Below are 26,797 nucleotides of genomic sequence, written 5' to 3' on the forward strand. Positions count from 1 at the left end.
TTAGATCTTGCCCCAAATGGAGGAGTTCACAAGCGAGGGTAAGATGCAACGATGAAACGGTGCAGCGTCTGCCGTCATGTGGACCTTGTACCAGTCCTTCTTGATGAAGAAAGAGCTGAGCCAAAAGGCAAAACTCTCGATTTCCCGGTCTACGCGTCTACCCTCATTTATGGTCATAAGCTGTGGGTCATGGCCGAAAGAACAAGACGCCAGATACACAGAGACAGACAACTCACTCACTCATTCATACCTAAGAACAATTTGGACCGGCCAATTAACCTGACATGAATGTTTTGGGAATGTCGGAGGAGACTGAAGTGCCCGGAAGAAGCCCACGCAGGCACGGGGAGAACATGCAAACTCAACACGGGCAGGCTGCGGTAGCTGGACTCGAACCCTCAACCTCTGCACCGTGGGGCTGCGTGCTAACCAACCACAGTGCCGCTCTAGCATTTGGTTTATATTTAGTAAAAATAGTTGATAATAAAAAATAATAATAAAGATAATGATTTAGCCTTCTTTATTTATGTTCTGGGAAGATCCAGCAAGACAAAGCACTACCCGCGTCTGAATCCGGGGGTGTGCAAACTTTTTCAGAAAGCGGGCCAGAGTTTGTAAGCTAAAAATGTGTGAGAGCCGACTATTTGGCCTGGCATTCTTTGAACAGCTTTTAAAAAAAATCATCCTCCTTGAAAGGTTTGCGGTGCTTGGCGATCAGCGTTTCGACCTCGTGGCTTGCCTTTGTAGCATTTTCATTTGGCTTGCAGGGTTTTGTGAAAAAGTGCTGCTGTGCTTCCAGTGGCTTCACCTTTTCAAATTGTTTGAATCGAGTTGGCTCTTTGTAATCGGCATGTTTCGTCTGGCAGTGCTTCTTGACAATATATTCTCTGAAAAGCGCCACCGTCTCTCGGCAAATTAAGTTTAAGCAATTATTTTGGAATTTGGTAATAAAATACTCCAAGTCGTTAGGGCCCGGTCACACAGCCGTTTGCGTCTGTATCGCGGGTAAAATTTTGCGGGGTTTTTTTGCCCGTGGTTGCCCGCGATGAAAAATGCGCAAAATAGGCCAACCCGCTGTTCATCGGTGGTATGCCCGCAAAACAGACGCCGGCGACTGTTCCGCTTCCTCATCGCGTCATTTCCGCGTCATTTTCTCGTGTGGACCACGGGTATAAAAGCTGCCGAGCCGGCGTTATGCCGAGAAATGCATCCTTGCCGAGATTTGGATTCCCTCGCTACTACAACCACTTTTACCTCGTTTTATCCAACTTTAATATCACTTTTAGGGAATTTAATGGCGAACATATAACGAAAACCACTTCGTCTCGCATTTGTTGGGAATGTAATACAACTTAAACCATTCCGTCTTTGTATTTGTTGTGAATGTAATCGAATGGTAATGCACGCCGTATACAAATCACTTTTGAGCAGGTAACATGTTTATTTTGCCTTTTTCTATTCAAATCGCTCGTATTGAAACTGTTATGCACTCTACCATAAAGCTTATTTCTGCATAATAAGCTTTACGGTAGAGTGCATAACAGTTCTCAAAAGTGATTTATATAAGGTCTGCATTACCGTTCGATTACGTTCACAACAAAAACAAAGACGGAATGGTTTAAGTTGTATTACATTCCCAACAAATGCAAGACAAAGTGGATTTGGTTATATGTTCGCCATTACATTCCCTAAAAGTGATATAAAAGTGAGATAAAACGAGGTAAAAGTGGTTGTAGTAGCGAGGGGATGCAAATCTCGGCAGGGATGCATTTCTCGGCATAACACCGGGCTGTAGAAATCATAACCGCTCAAGACAGAGTCCCGTGAAGGATTTCAAGCTAAGGCACCGAAGAAGCCAATATGTTATTATTGTAAAAGTTTTTCATTTTTATTTTATTATCTTGTTATGAAATTAAAATAAATGTCAAGAAATAAAAATGGATTAAGACGAGGTCACTACGGTGACGGGGATCCATGTTCACCCCTTGACGTCTCGAGCACAACTGACGTGTGCTCGGCAAATCGCGCTGTATATACGCGGAGAAAGGTGTTTGACCGTCACACGCGTAACACGCTAATTTCACGTAATAACACCGCGATACAGGCGCAGAACATGCTATGACCGTGCTCCACCCACGATTACCCGCTGAAATTTCACGTCCTACCCACGTGTAACCACACCCTGGCCGCGGCCATAGCACGTCGTTCCGCGTCATTTCCGCGTCATTACCTCGTGTGTACCACGTGTGCCGTCCGCGGTTAACACGTGGTCTAAAGTTTTGAGCAGCGCAAAACTTTTTCGCACGGCCAACCGCGTGTGAATTTCCGACCGCGTGTAAAGCACTGCTGTATCTCGTCTGTATGGCGATCTCAAAGCGTCCAACAGCGTCTGCTTCACGGGAAGAAATTTCTGGCCGTGATTCAGCCTCGATACGCCCGTGAAAGGCTGGGTGACCGGGCCATAACGTTTTGAGCAGCGCAAAACTTTTTCGCGCTGCCAACCGCGTGTGAATTTCCGACCGCGTGTAAAGCAGTGCTGTATCTTGTCTGTATGGCGATCTCAAAGCGTCCAATAGCGTCCGCTTCACAGGCAGAAATTTCTGGCCGTGATTCAGCCTCGATACAGACGCAAACGGCTGTGTGACCGGGCCCTTACTTGACATGGAAGTAGCTGCCCTTACAGCGAATTTTTATTTTTAATTACAGTCACCATGTCGGAAATGGGGTAGGGTAATATTCTCACAGAAAGCCAAGGACAAGGACTACTGCTATTATCTGGTGAAATTGAGGATTTTTTGGAAGGGGCGGATGGGCAATTAATTTTCTACTGCAGTCAACATTACTAGCAGGCCACATATTATTCATTTTATGTCAGAGGCCACAGGTCAGTAAAAAAAAAAATATCACGGGCCGTAACTACCAGCACTTGTTTTTTTCAACCCATAGGTGGTACTATTGAATAGCACTCAGGAGCTCAGAATGACGCGATCATAACTCCTCCACTATTTTATGACTTCTGTGCACCATATAAAGGAGCTTTTAGGGTGCACTTCCTATGCTCAGCTGCCAAGGAGAATTCATTGAATAGAATGGTTATAAAGTGTTCCGAAACGAATACATCATGAATCAGTGAAATAAAATCGCAACTTTAGATTACAGAGGCAATACCGGACAGGACGGGATAGAGAGGATTGATATAAAAGCTGGATATTGAAATTAAACAGGACAAACTAGACGGGAACCAAACTGGAGATCGATATTAAACAGGACAAAAAAGACGGCAACAATACCGGACAGGAAACACAGGCAGGGAACCGGACAGGAGTCAAAACCCACGTCTTGCGGGGCAGAGGTTCGTTGACGGACTGACCAAGGGTGAGTGAGAGCACTGAGCTTAAATAGAAGGGAAGCCAATCCGTCAGTAAGCCACAGCTGGCACCACACGGGCGGGGCCAATTGGGCGCCATGGCAACCGTGACACCTTTCATAGTGCCCTGTTTAAGCGTAGCATGCACCTGGCCACTTGGGCATGGCCCGATGACGCCTAATAGGAAAATGCCATGGAAAACTAAATCAGCTTCCATTTATCACGAGGGAAGAAATGCAATGGCAAAGCAAAGCCACCAGAGAGCATTGTTCGCGTCACTTTTAAGCAGACTTTTTGGGAAACACGGCAACAATTTTAAGCATTTAGAATCACTTCAGCCAAAATTACAGTTTAATCCCTAATAAAACACCATGAAAATTCAGGCATTTTCAGGGATTTCAAATACCCCTAAGAACCCTGTTGTTAAATATTTGGAGAAAATGCATAATACATTGACAGCAATCCTATCACTTTACCTTGACTCAAGAGTTTTAAGAATAAACTACATTTTCTACGATATTTTAATTAATTATGGTACACCTGCGGACGGCAAAGTAGATGCCTGGTTAGCATGTATTCCACACAGTTCAGAGGTTCCTGGGTTACTTTCTAGCTACCAGCCTCCCTGTGTAGATTTTCCACGTTCTATTTTTTTCAGGACATTCCAGTTTCATCCCATATACAACAAACATGCGTTGCATGACTTCGATGAGTCAAAATTGTCCCTAGAAATGAGTGAGTGGGTTAATGGTTGTCTGTCTCCATGTGCCCTCTGATTGGTTGGCAACTCCACCATACTCCACGACCCCAGTGAGGATAAGTGATTCAGAAAATGAATGAATGATGCACCCGTGTGCAGTCCCCTCTTACACATTAAATGTTAATGTTGCCCGAGACTTTTCCTGTGGTAGCAATAAAACATCCATACACATAAAAAACATAAACAGCCTTGGCCATGAATCCTTGGCACTCACTCAGTCACTGATCGTGGCACATGATAATGTGGTAAATATTACAGTTAGTGCAGGCTCACAGTGCACATTTAGCATCCTTTTGGAGGGTGGCTATGCACGGCCCGATATCCTCCATGCATACATACGACCTGTTTAAAGTGATCATTGCATTGCCGCTGGCTCATATGCAACACAAGATTGGGGGCCGGGTGAGAAGGGGGTGGGGGGTGGATGGAGGCTGGTAAGACGGCGAGTACAAATGGGATGTATGAACCATAAACTCAGACGAATATATTCTACAGATGTGTTTATGGCCTGAGCTTAAACTATTTTACCTCCCTCGTGCTGTACCAAAGGATACATGTGCATTCTTTTCGCTAATCGTAAAAGTCAAGGAAGCACTCTCAAAGGTTTACGTCCTCATTCAGTTTCGTACTTACGCAAAGACCTATTTATGTGTAAACAAATCATTAGAAATTGAGTTTTTTTCCCTTTCAAGGAAAGCAGCTGTTAAACATTCTATTATGTACAGCACTAACAGTTAATTGTGTAGTAGTGAAAGTATTGGCCCCCAAGAAAATGAACTTGTGGGACACAATGGTGAGGTGGAACCAAATTATTTCAATATGTCCTAATATAGGGCGGCACAAGAGCTGAGTGGTTAGCGCGTCTGCGGCGCAGTTCTTGGGTTCAAAACCAGCTACCAGCTTTCCTGGGCGGAGTTCGCACCTTCTCCCTGTGCTTGCATGGGTTTCCTCCGAGCACTCCAGATTCCTCCCACATTCCAAAAACATGCATTTTAGGTTAATTTGGCCATTCAAAATTGTGAATGAGTGAGTGTAGTGTCTGTCTCTGTGTGCCCTGACACTGGCTGGCAACCAGTTCAAGGTGTCCCCTGCCCACTGCCCGAAGATAGCTGGGATAGGCTCCAGCACCCTGTGACCCTACTGAGGATAAGTGGTGCACTTCATGGATGGATGGATGTTATAATATATTTACAATGAAAAAACTGAAATGCAAAAATATTGTCCCTCTGTTCTCTTAGCTCAGAAAACTGCCTCCAGAAGTTCTCTGATGACTTCTGAATGATCCAATGTCGACCTAAATGACTACCATTGACAAACAGAGTGCACCTGTGTGTCAAAAGTCACAGTTTAACGAACAAACAAACAGCATTATGAGGACCAAAAAAACACACCAGTCTGCAACCTTTTTCAAGGTGAGAGCTACTGTTTCTTACTAATTAGCACAAAGGGTACCCGTTTTGATATGCATTTCTAAAATAACTTGTTATTACTATGTTCTTACTCATTCTAGAGTCTGCCAAGAAAAGGTGCTTCACACACTTGTTTCAGAATTTATCAGGATATTTTTTTATATGATCAATAGAAGATGTGTCAAAAGTTATTTTACGGTAGGTCTCTAAAAGCCTTTACCTTCAACATGTCATCCCTGTTTGTTTTTTAATAATCTGATTGAAAATAAAATTATAAACAAGACCATAAAAATACAAAATAGTATCTTATACCAGATTAATTATTGGAAGTAAGGTTAAAAAGACTCAGTCGACCACTAAAAATACATTTTACTAAAAATCCCAACGACTAAACAATTGTGAGCTATTTTCATCTGTACTTGGGACCACCAGGTGCCTGCTTACACCACTTTGGAGACTCCTGCTATAGAGCATTTGTGGAAAGATCTTGAAAATGCTATGCACAAACAATCACAATTAAACCTTAAAGAACTAGTGCTGTTTTGTAAGGAAGAAAGGCAAATATTTATATTTCAAGATGTGCGAAACTTTTAGACATATCCAAAAAGTATTAACTCAAAGGGGGCCAACATTTTTTGCAACATTAACATTTCAAATTTTTATTTGTCAGCACAAAATAAAATGTTGATTTTTTTTTTCTTTTCATGATTTGTCTCTTGTGTTGTTGATTCTTAGAGAATATTTGAAGTTTTTTTAAACTATAAATTTGAAGCCTGAAATACGGCAATATGTCTAAAGGTTTTTGGAAAGCCAATACTTTTTCAAGGCACTGTACAGTGTTAGCTACGTTATTATCGAGTGATTCTTTCATATACCACCAGAGCAGGAGTCCCAACCCTTTTCAAGCTGAGAGATACTTATTATTACCAATTAGCACCAAAGGCACCCAGTTTGATATGCAATTCTAAAATAGAAAGTAATGTATTGTCATTGCAACAAGTGAAATGCAAAACAATATTTAAAAATGCCATACTCGCGGTGCAAAAACATTTACAAGATACAATACCACGGTTAAGGTAATAAGTTTAGGGCAATACTATAAAAAGAAACAATATAAAATAGAAATACACAAACAAACAAACAAAAAAAACTAAAACAAAATGATCCCTTATACAGGATTGAGGGTGATAATTGCCTCAGGGTTGTAGCAACTTATCATGTTATTACAATGTTGTTACTTTGTTATTACCAGGTTAATTATTGTAAGTAGGGTTATATAAACTGAGTCAAGCACTCAAAAATAACTTTACTAGAAAATTACAATGACCCAGCATTGGTGAGCTATTTTCAGAACAGGTCCGCAGGCACCTCAGCTGTCCTTAAAGGGCACCCTCGTGCCCACGGGCATTACGTTGGAGACCCCTGCACTAGAGGAAGTCTGTGAACCCCTAGCTTACTACTTTTCTTAATATAACTAAGCTAGATACATTACAAAATGGGACAGTGGAATAAACTGTGAGACGACGTATGCTAATTCGGGTTTGCATAAAAAAAGAACATTAATAAATAGGAAGAATATTTTGAGCAGGGAATGCAGGAAAGGGTGTGGCGAAATAGAGATGTAGGGGTGATAAAGTGTAATGAAAAAGTGCAGGAGTGGGAGGGATCTGAGTGGATGGATGGCCATCGTGAGTAATAATAGGTCGCAAAGAGGGAAGGAGGTAGGGAAGAAAAGCCATGCAGGCTGATGTATGACGGCGGCCGCCGGTGGGAGGCTGGTGCAGAAAGCCAGATTAGAGCAAAAGGGTAAAAAAAAACATACCGATAGAAACGGTGAAACGACTACTGATGTGGAATTACTCTACCATCTGAGCGATGGCAGGAAGAAATATTGCGATGGGAGGAAAAAACAGCAAAAACGTTTATATTTACTTGCAGAACACATGACAGTTCAGCAACTTGTGTTCTCATATTTAGTTAGATATCAGGAGTAGCTGTTGCTGTATATCATCTTTTTCTTCTTCTGCATTTTATTCTACTCTGGGTAAAGAGAAGGTTCCGTATTTTCTGGACTATAGAAAATACATAACTAAGAAGGAAAAAAACGTATATAAGTCGCACCTGAGTATAAGTCGCCCCACCAGGCAAACTATGAAAAATATGGTAGGTTGTCCAGACAAAGGCTTGAGAGATGAACATATCCTTCAAAGGTGTTATTAACAGAAAATTACGGGCACAAATTAGTCACGGACATTGGATGTAGACCACGTGTATCAAATATGTGACTCTTCTGGCTGCAAAAAATAAAACTGGATGTACATAATTACAACTTAATAAAATAAGTTTTAAGTGACTAATATCATACAATCTGAATATAGGCAGTGACATATTTCAATGTTACAACACCAGACATGTCTTCAGAACTTTATTTGGATGCTAACCTTCCACCGGATGCTAACGTTAGCATACCACTAAATCTCCTGCCTGCTGCTATCAATAAACAGCAGCTTGCACACCCCGACGGAGCTTTTATCGTCGCCAGTGAATTTAATCAGGCATGCTTAAGGACTGTACTTCCAAAATTCATTCAATACGTGGACTGAGCAATTAGGGAAAAAACACTGGACCGTGTGTACAGTAAGCTCAAACATCTAGTTCGATCCGGCCATCTCTGTCTGTCCCTCACGTTCTCATACACCCCCTTTCGGAGGAAAACAAAGCCTATGCAACAAGGACAGTACAAACATCTTCTTTGTTCCTTTATCTCTTTGTTTTCTTTATCCTCACTGTAAAATGTGGACCTGGAGTGCCATGTCCAATTTTGTTGTCACAAAAAATTCAACCAACCCATGTTGTAACAATGACAATAAAGGTATATTCTATTCTGTTCAATTCTATTCTATTCTATTCCATTCTATTCTATTCTATTCTATTCTATTCTATTCTATTTGAGAAAAAAAAAGGTAACCGACGATTTAACCCTCTTTGTGCTAACAAAAACAGTATGAGTGAAGTTACCACAATGGAACCCATTAGCGACGCAAAACCACTTAAACGCAAATAACAGTATGAATCTCACTTTGATTCTTTGTAATATTATACATTTACACAATTCAGAATTCAAATTTAAATAACACTATTAGAACAAAGCATGTTCAAAATATATAATATACAGTATGTGCACAACTGCCGCTTGGATTTGGGTCGATTCTAATCAGATTGTAACGTCGCATATTATTTTTCCCAAATTATCTTTGGGGCTGTCTAACTGAAAAGGTAAATCAGAATGTCATGAATTTATCTTTTAAATGATGGAAGCAGTACCCAGAGACTTATTACTTTTCAGTGATTTCCTTCTTTATCAACAGGAATTCTGATATCAGATTGCCGAAGGCAATAATCCCCACACCTTTCATCACAGTCCCCTGGCATTAGGTAATGTTTGTTATCGGAGCACTCATCCAGAACGGAGCTGAACTTGATATGTGTGTCTTTTCGGGAAATATGCATACTGAGAAATATTTTGGGATTGATTCAATTGTCATGGTCGCCTTGGTGACCAGTCTGCCCCGCCCTCTGGGCAACAGCTGAAGCAGTTCAACTAATTGTCTCGCTATTTAAGGCTGGATTCTGGGCTTTGCGGGTGCTGGCTCATTATACATATCTACACAATCCCAGGTCTGTTATGCCTTGTCCTGTTTTAGGTTTAAACATTTTCCGTCTGTTATGCCTTGTCTTGTTTAGTTGAGTTGGAAGAAACTTGTTTGTTTTGTCATGTCCCAGAGTTATGGACAACTTTTATTTTGTTAAATAAAACCTATGGATCGTCAACGCATTTGAGTTCCCCTTCCTGCCTCCTGCTTCCGTTCTGGTCCGGTCACCCCTCAACTCCACTCCACCACGCCACGTGACAGAATGAGCTAGCCACGACAAGAACTCAGCGAACGATCCCAGCGCGATTTGGGGAGACCTGGAGAACGCAGCTTGGCAAGCGCCCACTGAGTCCGACTTCGACTCCCTGCCCGTTCGAACCACGGCCCCGCCCGTCGTGGCCATTGCTGTGCCTCGAATGGGGTCCCGGGAGGAATTGACGCCTGCCTGTTCGACTCTCATGCCTGCCTGCCCGACTCCCGTGCCGATTGCCTGCTATTCAGTCTCCCCTGCCTGCCAGTCCGACTCCGCTGCCTGCCGGTCCGACTCCGCTGCCTGCCGGTCCGACTCCGCTGCCTGCCGGTCCGACTCCGCTGCCTGCCAGTCCGACTCCGCTGCCTGCCAGCCCGACTCCGCTGCCTGCCAGCCCGACTCCGCTGCCTGCCAGCCCGACTCCGCTGCCTGCCAGCCCGACTCTGCTGCCTGCCAGCCCGACTCTGCTGCTCCTGTTTTGCCGGTTCTGATTTTGACCCTCGCCTGTTTTTGCCAATTTTGACTCTCTCATGTTTTGCCGGTTCTGATTTTGACTCTCTCATGTTTTGTCTGTTCTGATTCCGCCTGCCCTGCCTTGCCTGTTCTGATTCCGCCTGTCCTGTCTGAATCGCCACTCTTCTGAATTGGTCTGTCCTGAGTGCGACTCTTCTGAATCGGTCTGTCCTGAGTGCGACTCTTCTGAATCGGTCTGTCCTGAGTGCGACTCTTCTGAATCGGCCTGTTCTGAGTGCGACTCTTCTGAATCGGCCTGTCCTGAGTGCGACTCTTCTGATTTTGCCTGTCCTGTTTATCTGTCCTGTTCTCGTCGGTTCTGCCTGTCTGTTATCCCCTGTCCAGTTTGCCCGCCGGACCCCCCCCCCTGCCGCGCGCCGATTCCGATCCGCCTGACGCAGATGGCGCCTGCCTCTCCCCGTTCCTGCGTGTTCGGAGGAGGGAGCGGGGTTGCCCCAATCGTGAGCGTCGAACCATTCCGGGGCGCGAGGTAGTAATTCTTTCTTTTTGGGACGTCGGGAGCTGTCCCTTAAAGGGGGGGCTCTGTCATGGTCGCCTTGGTGACCAGTCTGCCCCGCCCTCTGGGCAACAGCTGAAGCAGTTCAACTAATTGTCTCGCTATTTAAGGCTGGATTCTGGGCTTTGCGGGTGCTGGCTCATTATACATATCTACACAATCCCAGGTCTGTTATGCCTTGTCCTGTTTTAGGTTTAAACATTTTCCGTCTGTTATGCCTTGTCTTGTTTAGTTGAGTTGGAAGAAACTTGTTTGTTTTGTCATGTCCCAGAGTTATGGACAACTTTTATTTTGTTAAATAAAACCTATGGATCGTCAACGCATTTGAGTTCCCCTTCCTGCCTCCTGCTTCCGTTCTGGTCCGGTCACCCCTCAACTCCACTCCACCACGCCACGTGACATCAATATCCAGCCTATTGAAGCTGGATAGGTTGCAATTCACATAAAGAAAAATACTGTATTTTCACGACTATAAGGCGCACCTAAAAGCTTTTATTTTTTTCATAAGCTAACCATGCGCCTTATAATACAGTGCGCCTTATATAACTAAGACAAGGATCCGCTGATTTGATTTTTCCCCGTAGGCGAAGTAGTCCGCGGTGTATGCTGAGTTATATATATACTTGTGTGTTTTGGAATGTTTTACATGATTGGATTTACTACACTCACGATTGTAAGAGGACCATGGTTGCGTATTATTATTAAACGTGATGGCTGCAAGACGACTTTGGTGAACTACCCCGGTTTTATATTTTCCCAGTATCTTGTTTCAGACGGACGGACCTTGATGTTTCTGTGATGAGTCTATTTTTAAACTCAATTCGACTCAATTCAAAGTATTTATTGTCATATGCACAGTAAACAACCACGTTACCTTGCACAATGAAATTCTTACATTGCTGTCCACACATTTGCCAGCGAAAAATAAAATAAAAACTAAGAAATGGATGGCATTTCTTGATTCCCAAGAGTTTAACCTTCCTGATGACGCATTTGAGTGATTGGCGGCATCGTACAGACACCGTGTCCGTACGTGTCTCAGACACGTATGTGCTTCTTTGCGAGCCGTCAGAAGTTTTACTGAACTATCCAACTGTTTTGTTGACGTTCCCATATAGCGCCTTATAGTCTGGTGCGCCTTATGTATGGAAAATATAGGACAGAAAACAATTTTTGTTGGCTGGCGCATTATAAACCAGTGCGCCTTATAGTCATGAAAATAGAGTATATATATTTTTTACCAAGACTTAAAAATAGGAACTAAAAATCACAGCTAAAGACATAGATACATTATTGTATAAAACGAATGTGAACGTTAGGGCCACAGCTCGGCCATTATCACCATTTTATGATCCGCTGAATCACCAAAAACGTTGGCTAATGGATATGGTGTCAGATTTCAGATTTGAAGATTGAGGGTTCAAGTCCCTACGTTATTGCTCTTGACTTTTACCTTGACTACGTCAACATTTAGGTAATAGTATTTTTGGGATCAGAAGTAAGATTTCTGGAGCAATACGAATGAATAGTTAAAATGCATAGAGACTAACGGATAAACCCAACATTGCGTTTGGGAGTATTCCGCACATTTTTGTCATTTCCATGTTTTACATTACCTAAAGAATAATTTTGTTCTTGTTAATCAGAGAATTCAACCAAGTTCGAAGCTTGTTTCCTCCACCCTCCAAAAGTGAGCTCAATATACAAGGTGTGCTATAAGTGGCTAGCCAAAAGCATAGTGTAGAACCTATGCTGTCAGGCAAAGGTGAGAAAAGCTACCGGACTTGTACTAGGTTTAGTGAGTGGTAAATTAGTAAAAGAAACTCCAGAGTCAAAGTTAATTTGAACAAAAGCCATGTACAAGACCATTGGCAACATTTAACATGAATTACAGTAAAAGAACACTCTTATTGGTTTCAACTCATTTTAGCTCTGGGGCCACATAGTAGAATGAAATATAAAAATTCAGGTTTGCTTCGGGCTCTGTCCCTTAAAAAAAAATCGATCAGTCGGACTCGGGCTGATTTAGGCTATTATACTCACAGGCTGGGTCGGGTCGGGCTAGATCTTTAACCCCGATCTTACCGCTACTGTTTGTACTGAGGTATTTTGCTGCGAAGAAATATCCGGAATGAGGGAAACTGTTATGAGGATGAAGCAATCGGATTACTCAAAAACAAAATGACTAACCCGAACATTGCCATCAGAAAACTCACAGTCGTACTAGGCCTTAATCGGATTACATGACTTTACATAATTGAAATACTGGCAACAGTCCGTTTCCAATCAAATTATTGCCTGCATATAAATTTACCAATTGACAATTGTTACTAATATTATAGTCTTTAAAGAGGTCCCAATTGAGGAATTGGGGTGAGTCATTTTACTGTATTCAAAGCCAAGCTGAGTCCCGATTCCAGAACTTTTAATTAGACTGTCAGTTCAAAGAATAAAGAATGTCGAAACAAATACTATTAATCTACCTAGGTACTTACTTACTTACCAACCTAACTACCTATTTACTTGCCTACATACACATCTACCTACCTACCTACCTACCTACCTACCTACCTACCTACCTACCTACCTACCTCACTACGTCCCTACCTACCTCACTACTTCCCTACTTCCCTACCTCCATACCTCCCTCCCTCCCTACCTACCTACCTACCTACCTACCTACCTACCTACCTACCTACCTACCTACCTACCTACCTACCTACCTACCTACCTACCTACCTACCTATCTACCTACCTCCCTCCCTACCTACTAATCTTTAACTGTACCCATTTAATAGTCAACACTGGAAAGAATAAGTGAAATATAAGTGTGTGTTTCTCTTAATTTCTAACGCAAGAAATGTGATAGACAGTAAAAACGTTTTTTTGTAATACTATAATTAAATAACCACAGGTACAATTTTGACAGCGGTTGTCTCAAACGGTGACTATGAGCTGTTATACTCTGTTGGTGGGACGCTTCAGAGCTGTCAGGGATGGAAACACGGGTAGGGGAGGATTCCCACGACAAAACCGTTCGTGCCAACTGCCTGAAAGTAAGCAGCTGCTTCGGCACTGTCCGTGTTCACCTGTCACTACGGTCGCCGCAGCCATTGCAACAAGGAAGTCCATTGTGTTTTTCAGACACAGTGCTAAAAGTTTGCTTACCACTATGCCACATTGTTTCATAGTTTGAAATGTATCTATTTTATTCTTTTTTTTAATTTCAGATTGCAGACACATTGTGTGTTAATACAGAAAAAGGGATACTAATCTGGCTCATGGGAGGGCTGTTTCTACTATGTGGCCCCAGAGCTAAAATGAGTTTCCCACAATTGATTTACAATCAGGAATGCCCCTCTTGTTTGAGAATAAAAGCAACCCTACTTTACATTTGTGAATTCCCACAGCCACTACATGAAGCTCTTTATGCCAAGAATATTCTGTGAATAAAACTATCAAAGGAACTGCTCACCCTTTTTCTGACATTATTTTTCTTAGCCAGCTTTATTTAGCTTGTCCCCTAATCGTTTTTGTTTGCCACAAGTCTTCTATCACACCTGGCCAGATGCTGCTTGTTCAATCCACATATTTTTTACAATATGTGTCGTTAGAAAGCTTGCAAGGTTTTTGTGTATTTGAGTCAACATAATGTGAGTGCTTTAAAAATTGATGCATTTGTTTAAATCGCCACTGGTTGACAAAAAAGGAGGCGAAGCTTGTCGTTTTAGCAAGTGAAAGTCTTCAGGGATCAAAATTCGGTGAGAGAACGTCTTCAGGAAAGATAACGACCAGCTTCGCCTCCTACACCTCCGTTAATTCCCTCCATGTTCCAGTTTTTCAATCCAAAACCTGTCGCTCCAACCCTCTCCTCAGAGGTATCCCCAAGTCTCCTTTTCAAGATTATCTCTACTTCAAGACCACATCTGAGGTCTCCTGTTCAAGTTTTCCCTCCTCGTCCCAAGACCTGCCGCTCCATGCGTAAATATATTCCCAAGTCTCCTTTTCAAGATTTTCGCCACCCCAAGATCCCCTCTCAAGTTTTTTCTCAAGCTCTCCTTCTATGCTATCCGAGTCCCACACTCACTTCTCGTGTGTAAAGTCTTTTGTTGTTGCTGTTTAAATAAGTGTCCCCTTAGTGGGGTTAGACCATATCCTTCGTGTCTCGCGTTTGGGTCTGTCCAACACCTCGTGACAAAATTGCTAAGTGAGGTGGGAGCCCGAGGTATTTATAGCACAGGTGGCTGATTGTAGAGTAAAACATGAAGGGGATTGGAAAATGGGGTAAAGCTGCCATCTTTTGAGAAGAGGGACTGCAGGGGACCAAACCATGACAGATCTGGCTTGTGTCTGAAGAGCGGGATGACGCTTATATTGAAAATCAACGGCGACCAGATAATAAAAGTGCTGTATCTGATTTAGATCAGAAGACTTTCTTGCAATTTGTAACCATGAGAACCACTACTATTAGTTTCATTTGGGGGAGCAAACCCGAATCCAACAAAACATACAGGAAAGAGATGGGCGACACCAGGCTGTACTTGCCCAAAACTAACTTTAGGAAGTGATGTCCCAACGACCCTGGTGGTTAAAGACGTGAATTGTCAGATTATCAGGTTGTGCTGAGTCTGGCCATATCATATTATCCAACCAACATAGATATTGTAAGAGCATCCGTTTTTTTTTCTCCCCCTGGATGTTTGTTTAAAATCCTGGTTTTGTGACCTGACAGGTAAAAGAAACACTGGAATAGAACAGCTCCATTGCGGTTTTTTATCACAATTCGACAAATAAAAACAAATAAACAATAGTTTTAGATTGTGAGTACAGAAAGGATTTGATGGTTTTAAAAGTGCCCTTTTAAAATGTCTGACAAACATTTATGTACCAGAAAGGCTACAACAAAAGGAAAAATGAGTCAGTAGAAAACTCAACAAATTCTAGCTTTACACCTGTCCTTTTCCAGACTAAATCCTGTTGGTGGTTTGATAAGACTCAGATTCAGATTCAGATTCAGATTCAGATCTACTTTATTGTCATTCTAGTACACGTGTATACAGAACGAAATGTCAATACATCTGACCCGCACAGTTTCCTCGAATGTACAGATATAAGTAAAAGTTGTATTGTATTATGGCTACGTATAGTGTTTTACCATACCATAGTGCCGATAGTGCAAGAGGAGTAGCTAACCAGATGTGCAAAATGGGCATTCAGGTTAACAAGTCAGGTAAACAGTAACATTAACACTGTAACAGTAACGCTGTAAGTACAATAGTGCAGAGAGCAAATGTGCAAGGAGTGGCAAGCTATAAAGAACTGCCAGTAGTGCAAAAAGTCAGATTAGCAGCCGTTAAGATTTAGGTTAACTATATGTAAGATTGACCATTTAACAGTCTAATGGACTAGACTACTGCGGAACCTGGTGGTCCTGCACCGCACACTGCAGTACCTCTTCCCAGAGGCTAGCAGAGTGAACTCAAAACAAGACTCAAGGACTCGCCCCAACAGTAAATCAGAAAACCACATAAGACAATGTAGAGACTGTATAACAACTAGATAAATGGATAAATTGAGACGTCAAGTGAATAAAACAATAATCAAATAGGCAAATAACTACATTCAAATATATGATTAATCATTCTATCTATCTACCATGGTCATATCCCTCAAGAGGGGTGACCGACAGCAAGACAAACACATACAATAACAAAGAAAATAAAAGGGAAAAAATAACAAAAAAACACACACACAAACATTTTTGGACCATGGCCAACCCAATTGCCCAAACACCCAAACAAGTTAGGCACTTCGGCACCTAAGTTGGTCATGCTTTCGTCCCTCCAGATGAAATGGGACACCAGAAAGCAGCCATGTCACTCGGGTCAGGGTGACACAACACACTTTTTTGTTCAACAGCAGGGCCCGACACCTTTCACTGGTTTACCCCTGCCGCATCATACGGGTGCCCATCCCATCCTTAAGAACGCGTCCACAATCCCACTATCCTTTCACAACACCTCTCCACTCCTTTCTATCACCAACAAGACCTCTAGCTTCCTTTATATTTCGACCTCTTTCCTGCAGTGCACTCATAACACCATCCATCCACGTCAATCGCAGCCTTCCTCTTGGTCTCCTTCCATTGACTTTTGCTCTGTAGATCCTCTTCAACATTCGCTCCTCATCCATCCTCTCCATGTGTCCAAACCAACCGAGTACTCTCTTAATGATTAATCATAAGGTGCATTAATCAATACTAAAGAATTAACTTCAAAATATTAATATAATGATTAAAGTACAGTAGTGGAAAGGATGTCAATCGACAACTCATACATTTATGACTGTAAAAGCAGTGACACATTTCAAGATCAACACCATCATAACATATCACAAGTAGTCAAGTCAAGTCAAGTCATCTTTTTTTGTATAGCCCTAAATCACGAAGAGTCTCAAAGGGCTTCACAGATTATTACACTATATTACACAGACTATTTTTCAGCCGACGAGAAGAGTAGGTTATTCATATTCTATGGAGTAGAAGTGAGTTTTAAGTTTAGATTTAAACATTTCCACTGAGGTTGCAGATCGGATCTCAGGGGGAAGAGCATTCCACAGCACCGGTGCCCGGATGGAGAACGCTCTCGAACCAGCAGAACACTTCTTTGCTCTTGGGATCACCAGAAGACCGGCACTCTCAGATCGTAGGCTTCGGACCGGGACATAGGGGCAAATCAGATCTGAAAGATAAGAGGGAGCAAGTCCATGTATGATTTTGTACAATACTAAGAGAACCTTGAAGTCACATCTATGGCTAACTGGCAATGCAGGTTAGCCAAAACCGGTGTTATGTGATCGTACTTTTTTGTCCTAGTTAAAAGCCTCGCTGCGGCATTTTGTACCAGCTGAAGAGACTTGATTCTAGACTTCGGGAGACCAGAGAGTAGTGCATTACAGTAATCGAGACGGGAGGTAACAAATGCATGAATTATAATTTCCGCATCAGACTGAGACAGTATTGAACGGATTTTAGCAATGTTACGAAGATGGAAGAAAGCGGTTCTAGTAATTTTCTTTACATGCATTTCAAAGGATAGATCAGGGTCAAATATGACACCTAAATTTTTAACTGAGTCACTCTGTGTGATGTGACATTTGTCAATGTTCACAGCAGTTTTTGAGAATAAGTCACGGCATTTAGATGGACCAATGACTAACATTTCGGTCTTTTCAGAGTTAAGACGCAAGAAATTGAGTGACATCCACTCTTTTATCTCAATGAGGCAGGCCTCCAAATTTCCACAGTTTAGTGTGGGAGATTCCTCCAACGGAAGATATAGTTGAGTGTCGTCTGCGTAGCAGTGGAAGCTGATATTGTACTTGCGAATAATATCACCTAATGGAAGCATGTAAATGCTGAAAAGAAGGGGGCCAAGCACTGAACCCTGCGGAACATTATTATTATTAGTATTATTAGAACAACTTACCATTCTATATACTGTAGTTCTTTTACAAAGCAAGTTGTTTTGTGTTCCATAGATAGTGTCTTGTATGACTGGATATTGTGGCCATTCTAAATGAAAAATAAAAAGTAAAAAATAAAATCTTTTGCACAATTTTATCATTTGGGGTTTTAATGTATTTGGGGATATTCTTGAATAGACTGTAATTTACCCATAGAACCAAGGCCTCAAGCAATGAATACTTAAATTCATAAGAATGCTAACAATCAAACACACATTCCCCAAATTTTATTTTCACCACCAGCCTTCCTTGAACGGCTTGTCAAACAACCCTAAAGAGTTATGTGTTGACAGGACATACAACACGGCTTCCTTTGGTACGTAACCAAAACCTAGAACAACAGCTTAGCACTAAGACAAACATGACTGAGTATTTCCATATGCTTCACAGGGTTCATACTTATCCGTACGCATACGGTTTCATAAGAGTCCCGGGCTCATACAAGGAGTCTGTTGTACAACTTTCTACACTTTTAATGGTTTTCTCGTAAGGACGTGCAATTCACACGATATTGCAAATATACTATTAGAAGTTTTAGACCATTCATATCATGGAATTCATAACAAGACAAATTCGAGTTTAAAGTGACCTAATCCCAAAATGTTAACATAAGTATATATATATATATATATATATATATATATATATATATATATATATATATATATATATATATATATATATATATATATATGCATCTGTAATGTTTAATTTATCTGTCCCCGATGAGAAAATACTGCAGTTGTATCCATCCATTTAAAGTGTGAGTCTATGCTTTTGGCTAGCCACACACGAAGAACTTGTAAACACATCAAATGCAGCAATTGAGCTCATTGTAGCATTTAGAAAACAAATATATGTTGTTCTTAAATCCCCCTTTATTTAATGTAAGAAATGTGGAAACAATGTCTAATTGCATAATGACTTCAGTCCTTTTTTGTCCTTGTAATTGAAAATACTCACAAGCGTGTTTACACAACATGTCACGACATGTCAATGAGTTATTTGTTTGTCTTTAGGCATGGTAACGATTTATTCGGATTGCTCCGGAAATCTAATATTTTTTTAATTGAGCAATTAGCATGAACCAGGGGTCTCCAACGTGTTGCCCGCGAGCACTAGGGGGCCCCCTTAGGACAGATGAAAAAGCCGTGGACCTGTTCCAAATACATGTATGGCTCACCAGTGCTGGGTCATTTTGATATTCTAGTAAAATAATTTTTTGGGTGATTGACTGAGTTTATTTAACCTGACATCCAAAAAATAACTTGCCTTTAGCATAGTAAAAACAGTAAAAACAAGATAATGACATTTTTTTTTTAGAAAAGCATTTCAAACTGGGTGCCCTTTGCGCTAATTAGTAAAATATTTGCTCTTAGCTTGAAAAAGGTTGGAAACCTCTGGCACAAACAGTGAAGACCTAACTCTTTGGATACACAGAACACAATTTTAATAACATAAATATAATTAAGCACTACAAAGTTAGACCGTTGTTACCGAACAAGTGAACTAGGGGGAAAAAATTATAATAAAGAATTTAACCTTCCCAAGTTGGGGAAAAAACATTTTTGTGGTATATTTAAATGCATAATAGTTTAGGACAGCGCTGGGATTTTATCACTTTTACAACATGATAAATGTTTCATGGGAACAACCTTGCAAGGAGACCTATTTATCATTAAAATAATATCATAAAAACTTAGGGCAGGAAGTTGAGAAGGAAAACACAAGCGGCGGTGAGAATGTCCTTGGCGGAGATGATAAAGAGGTTACACTGACTATAAAATCGGGGGGTGTTGAGGTACACTTTACTTGTTTGTCCTATCAGCCCCATCGTTTACAGGCGTACAAATCGTGTGGGAGCGGGTGTGTAATAAAACACAGTAAATTGTTCTCTCAGTAAACAACATTTGGCAATATTTGAGATGTATTCAAGCATTTTAACACCAAATGTGTTGAAATACACAAAAAAATGTTCCTGCTATGATACAGAATGTTATAATATTGAAATGTTTAACTTCATATATAGTCATAATTGCATTAATTTTCCAGTAATATTATTTTCATTCTTTTAAATCCTCTCCTTAGTGTTTTAATCAAGTACGGGGTCGCAAACTCGCAAAAAATGGATCAAATATAACAATTAAGTGTTTTTTAGTTTATTTTTCAACTGTATTATGAGTATCAAAATTGATTAGGAAAACACAGGGACATAACAAAAAGATGCTCTAAATTGTTGAAATCTTAGTGATTTCGGAACAAAAAATCCTACAAAAAATACAGGAAACTTAAAACATGGTTTGTGTTCCACTCATTCCTTGGACAAGTAAGACTTTCCTGATGAAGGCACAGACTCCTTGACATACGAGCAGATGCAGGAGAGAGCAACATATTGAAAATCATGTAAATATGTTTGCTTTGGTAAAAATCACCTGGCGATAGAGCTTTGGAAAATAAGTTTTAGAAGTGGGAATGCATGGATTGAATTTGGGGGAGCTTAAGCAGGCCCAAAATCAAGCTGGTTATGCCCATGATATGAAATACATATAAACTCTAATCCACCAACCGATAGAGCAATATGCCATTGGCACAAAGGAGACAGACTTCCGTATTTTCCGGACTATAAGGCACACCTGATTAGGAGGCGCAATCTCGAAATGTTCCATCTATCCATCATCTGCACCGCTTATCTACAGTAGGGTTGCAGGGGTGCTAGCTTCCAGCAAGCTAGTTTTGAGCAGTCTGCAGGAGACACCCTGAACTGGTTGCCATCCATTCGCAGGGCACACAGGGACAAACAACTCACTGGCTCATTCCCACCTATACGCTATATATATGAAAAAATATCCTTAGTGTGATTTGCATTCGAATGTGTGACACGAGCACTGCGCTAAAAGACACTTTTCTGCAGGTCAGCACTAAATGGGCAACACTCAAGCCTAATGACCAATGAGAGACTATCAATAAAAGCCAAGGGTGACGTTGCTTTTAATAATAGGCGCCGTCAGCAGAGAAAGAGGAAGGAAGAAAGGCCTCCAGGTTGAATGGTGACGAATGAGTACAGGAAGGGATCCATAGATGGTGCTAACCATTTAGGGCAGGGGTGGGCAAACTACAGCCCGCTAGCCATATACAGGACTGTCTCAGAAAATTAGAATATTGTGATAAAGTTCTTTATTTTCTGTAATGCAATTAAAAAAACAAAAATGTCATACATTCTGGATTCATTACACATCAACTGAACTATTTCAAGCCTTTTATTATTTGAATATTGCTGATTTTGGCTTACAGCTGAAAAAAACTCAAAAATACTATCTCAAAATATTAGAATACTTCCTCAGACCAAGTAAAAAAATAATTTTATAAGAGCAAAACTAAATCAAACATTTGAAAATGTCCATTGATGCACTTGGTTGGGAATCCTTTTGCACGGATTACTGCATCAATCCGGCGTGGCATGGAGGCAATCAGCCTGTGGCATTGCTGAGGTGTTATTGATGCCCAGGATGCTTCAGCTCATTTGCATTTGTAGGTCTGGTGTCTTTCATCTTCTTCTTAACTATACCCCACAAATTCTCAATGGGGTTCAGGTCAGGGGAATTAGCAGGCCAATCAAGGACAGTGATGCCATGGTCAGTGCACCAGTTACTGGTGGTTTTGGCACTTTGGGCAGGTGCCAGATCATGCTGGAAAATGAAATCCTCCTCTCCATAGAGCTTTTCAGCAGATGGAAGCATGTAGTGCTCTAAAATCTCTTGGTACACAGTTGCATTTACTCTGGACTTGATGAAACACAGTGGACCAACACCAGCAGCGGACATGGCTCCCCAAACCATTGCTGACTGTGGGAACTTCACACTGGATTTCAAGCAACTTGGATTTTGCTCCTCTCCAGCCTTTCTCCAGACTCTGGCGCCTTGACTTCCAAATGAAATGCAAAACTTGCTTTCGTCTGAAAAGAGGACTTTGGACCACTCTGCAACTGTCCAGTGCTTCTTCTCCATAGCCCAAGTCAGACGCTTCTTCCGTTGTCTTGAGTTCAGAAGTGGCTTGACCATGGGAATACGGCTATTGTAGCCCATTTCCCGGACACGTCTGTCAACTGTGGCTTTTGATACCTGGACTCCAGCTTCAGCCCACTGTCTTTGAAGCTCCCCCAAATTCTGGAAGCGGCTCTTCTTCACAATTTTGTTAAGGCTGCGGTCATCTCTCTTGGTTGTGCAGCGTTTTCGGCCACATTTTTCCCTTCCAACCTTTTTCATGATATTCTAATATTTTGAGATAGGATTTTTGAGTTTTCTTAAGCTGTAAGCCAAATTCAGCAATATTAAAATAATAAAAGGCTTGAAATAGTTCAGTTGATGTGTAATGAATCCAGAATGTATGACATTTTTGTTTTTTTAATTGCATTACAGAAAATAAAGAACTTTATCACAATATTCTAATTTTCTGAGACAGTCCTGTATATATATATATATATATATATATATATATATATATATATATATATATATATATATCATCTCTCATCTCATCTCATCAGCTGCACCGCTTGTCCTCAGTAGGGTCGCGGGGGTGCTGGAGCCCATCCCAGCAATCATCGGGCAGTGGGCAGGGAACACCCTGAACTGGTTGCCAGCCAATCACAGGGCACACGGGGACAGACAACTCACTCGCTCATTCACACCTAGGGACAATTTGGACCGGCCAATTCACCTGAAATGCATGTTTTTTGCAATGTGGGAGGAAACCGGAGGACCCGGAGGAAACCCACAAGCACAGGGAGAACATACAAACTCCACACAGGAAGTCTGGAGCTGGATTTGAATATATATATATATATATATATATATATATATATATATATATACAGTGCATCCGGAAAGTATTCACAGCGCTTCATTTTTTCCACATTTTGTTATGTTACAGCCTCATTCCAAATTGTATTAATTTAATCTCTTATCTCAAAATTCTACACAAAATACTCCATTATGACAATGTGAAAAAGGTTTTTTTTTTGTAAGGTTTATTGTTCTATACTTTTTATCAATTATCCATTATTCGTTATCGGTCAAATCATAATACGCTACAAAGCCAAGGGGCCGAGACACTTGCTCTCAGCCAAAAGGCCGAGTCAAGGTCCTAGCCACAGAGCCATGCAGCGATCAGTCCGAATGCACCGTTCCCGGAGGTACTGCAATACCGGGTTAATAAGTGTTACAGCTTATCCTGTCTCTCTTTGAAGTTTTTGTTCAGTTCTGAGTCCGTAGTTTAAGTGTGTTACTACCCATATTTAGTCATGATTGTATAACCTCTTCATTTCATAAGTTGAGCTTTTTATAGCCAGATGTGTCCTTGAGTCCATTGTATCAGGGCCATTTGTTACATGCTGGAAACAGTTTCGACAGAGACTTATTGTACAGTGGGAAATTCTACTGTCGCACCAACACATTTGGTTTGTTTCAGCTTCAAGACTTGCCCGTTGCTTATAAGAATGATTGTAAGCTCTTTGTTCCATCATACTTGTGAGCCATTGTCTGTAACTCTTTCATTTATCTTCTGTTAATTTAGATCAAGTTAGTGCTTCAACATTAGGTAGCAGGGATGTGTTTTTATAGTAGCTTTAATGTCATTGAATTCTGATCCCTGTAAACATATTGTTCTGTTTCTGTATACTTTCTTATACCGCTTACTTTTGCATGAATACATTATTTTCTAAAATCTTATTGTGTCTACATTTGTGGGATCTGATGTCTGATTGTGCGTGCAGTGACACCAAAACCAAAAGGTAAGGCCTGTACTTAAACTTTAAAACTTTTTGAAAAGGAAAAAACATCCATAACATTTCTGAAAAATCCACTATAAATGCCTTGTTGTTCAAAATAGAGACGTGAAACCAGGAAATACCGGACAGTAATTGTGTTTTTCCAAGCAGAACTTACTTAGGTTTACAGTAGTCCGCCAGTTTGGGTTTCAGATGAGGAATGCTGGGTCGCATGTAAGAGAAAATTCTGTGGAAGAATTTTCTTTTCATTCTAGATGAGTCCATCCAATTCAATTAAAAAGTCTTATGTTTTTCTCCAGACAAAAACCCAAAACGGATGTCAACACCACTGAAAACAAGAGACACACAATAAGCATCCTGGTCACATTCTTTCTTTCAAGGCTTTGCCGTCGTGCTGAGAAACAATAGCTGGCAGTTAATGTCACATTTCTTATTGAAAAACAATAAGTAGTGCGAGCTCTTCTCACCATTGGGAATGGAGAAGGTCAATGTGCTGCTCCAACCTCCCCAGTGCCTCCTTAGATTAATGGGAATTGCTAGCACTTGGACGCAATATTTTACGTTTTTATGGAGGTGCTCGATGTCGATGGCCATCTTATCTGATGCTGACTTATCAAGTATCTGGAGTCAACAATTTTAAATTGGATTAAGTTGATATTCATGGACAAGTTGACTCATACCATGTCTTGGCCGGAGGTTCAAATGAAGCACTAGAAAAGCTGATTCTCAACTTTCAGGTAGTCTTTATGGTAAGGAGTCTGAATGTCTGATTTTTGTCTTGTGTTATGGTTATGTTCCACAGCTTAGGACTTTGAGGTTTAACTACAAAGACACAGCTTTGATTACCTTGTGTGTGGTCCTTTTACAAGGTTTCTTCTTTTTCCTCATGCAGAGGTTTTGAGTTTTTCCTTTGCCTCATATAATAATAATAATATATTAGTTTTAGATCAGGGGATGATGTAATAATAGTCTGTACAAGTCATTAATCGGTGCAGCTTTGAGACCTCTTGTGATTAGAGCGACTCGAATAAACATGACTTGAGCCTAGAGTCATCACATAACCATCAAGTGTCCAGCTCTGATAAGGCTAAAGTTATCATGCCAACAAAGTTTTTACATCTGGATTGAATCTTCATTTCAATGATGTGTTTTAAAGCTACCCAAAACAAGAGAAGAGAAGAGAAGAGAAGAGAAGAGAAGAGAAGAGAAGAGAAGAGAAGAGAAGAGAAGAGAAGAGAAGAGAAGAGAAGAGAAGAGAAGAGAAGAGAAGAGAAGAGAAGAGAAGAAAGAGAAGAAAAGAGAAGAAAAGAGAAGAAAAGAAAAGAAAAGAAAAGAAAAGAAAAGAAAAGAAAAGAAAAGAAAAGAAAAGAAAAGAAAAGAAAAGAAAAGAAGAGAAGAGAAGAGAAGAGAAGAGAGGAGAGGAGAGGAGAGGAGAGGAGAGGAGAGGAGAGGAGAGGAGAGGAGAGGAGAGGAGAGGAGAGGAGAGGAGAGCGAGGCGGGAGGCGAGGCGAGGAGGCGAGGCGAGGAAGAAGGAAGGGAAGGGAAGGAGAGAGAAGGAAGAAGAGAAGAGAAGAGAAGAGAAGAGAAGAGAAGAGAAGAGAGAGAGAGAAGAGAGAGAGAGAAGAGAAAGAGAAGAGGAAGAGAAGAGAACGAGGAGAAGAGAAAGAGAAGAGAAGAGAAGACAGAGAAGAGAAGAGAAGAGAAGAGAAGAGAAGAGAAAACTGCCACATTTTTCAGTTGGACAGTTTTATGGATAATGGCTACCCCTTCAAGGCGCATGGTCAAGTTAAGCTGAGCCAAGGGATTCTGTTCAGCAAAAGTGACCGAATTGCCTGAGCTTGTCGGGCATTTTGATTTGTTCTCTTGTAGGTTAGTAAAACCCAGGAAAATGTAATTGATTGACACATGCCAAACCCAGCAACATAAATTCAGTGATATGCCAGCCGGCAATTTATCCAAGAAACTTACCACACGGTCACCGACTCCTCACCCGCATTTTCATCTTTGTCCTCCTTGCTTCTCCTACTATTGAGTTTTCAGATTAAACTGCTCCCTGCAGTGGCAATGTCTCATCTCATCTCATTAGCCGTACCTTTTATCTTCATTAGGGTCGCGGGGAGCCCATCCCAGCCATCTCCGGGCAGTGGGCAGGGGACACCCTGAACTGGTTGCCAGCCAATCGCAAGGCACACAGGGACAGACAACTCATTCGCTCATTCACACCTAGGGACAATTTGGACTGGCCAATTCACCTGAAATGCATGTTTTTGGAACGTGGGAGGAAACCGGAGTGGCCGGAGGAAACCCACGCAAGCACGGGGAGAACATACAAACTCCGCACAGGAAGTCTGGAGCTGGATTTGAACCCACGATAGGTGCAAAAGACGTTTTGAATCATCTGTTGTTCAATTTTTCTAGGGATGAAATAGTTATAAAATGTAAATATCCTGTTGTATTGATCGAACCATTGTTGGTATCTCTTTCTCCACTCTGAGCCAGACAAGCTGCTGGCAGCAGCAACAGCATTGGCAGCACTGACAGCAGCTTCTCAGCCATCCGGCAGCCAAACAGCATCTCGTCTGTCGATGTCTACTCGTTTTCAGATGAAGCTTAAAGCTCTTCTTGTTATAGGGGAAGAGCACCAGTTGAGCTGTGTCGAGGGAGGAGGGCTTCAAATCACAGACAGGATGTTCAGATTGTCAGATGGCATTGTAAGATAGGATACCAGCTTGCCTAGACTTGCGGGTTTTATTTGTTCCCTTACCATGCTAATTAATCTCTGCGTTTTTTGTAGATGAACAAAGGTGTACAGAATACAGTACTGTATATAAAATATGGCATGCTGTTTGTTGTTTTTGAGGACACTGAAATCTACCTTTTTATTCTTGTACACGTAAAGCAACTACTTTTTTTGTTTGCCAGAATCTAGTTCTTCTTCGCCCAAAACTAGCATACTAGCATTGAAACTGGAAACTACAGTCTTTTTAGCCAAACCTAGCACCTTCTATGTTGAGATGAA

General features: G+C 41.2%; 1 protein-coding gene across 1 annotated transcript; it reads right to left on the reverse strand.

The window, feature by feature from the left end:
- il7r (interleukin 7 receptor) lies at positions 1-26,352 on the reverse strand. The gene is given in 10 exon segments (XM_088353525.1): positions 1-115; positions 23,936-24,004; positions 24,067-24,172; positions 24,246-24,399; positions 24,459-24,544; positions 24,547-24,605; positions 25,508-25,658; positions 25,748-25,800; positions 26,149-26,176; positions 26,244-26,352. Coding segments are annotated over 10 exon segments (930 nt in total).
- Between the last annotated feature and the right edge of the window lie 445 nt (positions 26,353-26,797).

The sequence above is a fragment of the Urocampus carinirostris genome, chromosome 14 (genome assembly GCF_059441175.1).
Source record: "Urocampus carinirostris isolate Australia breed hairy pipefish chromosome 14, RoL_Ucar_1.0, whole genome shotgun sequence".
Taxonomy (NCBI): domain Eukaryota; kingdom Metazoa; phylum Chordata; class Actinopteri; order Syngnathiformes; family Syngnathidae; genus Urocampus; species Urocampus carinirostris.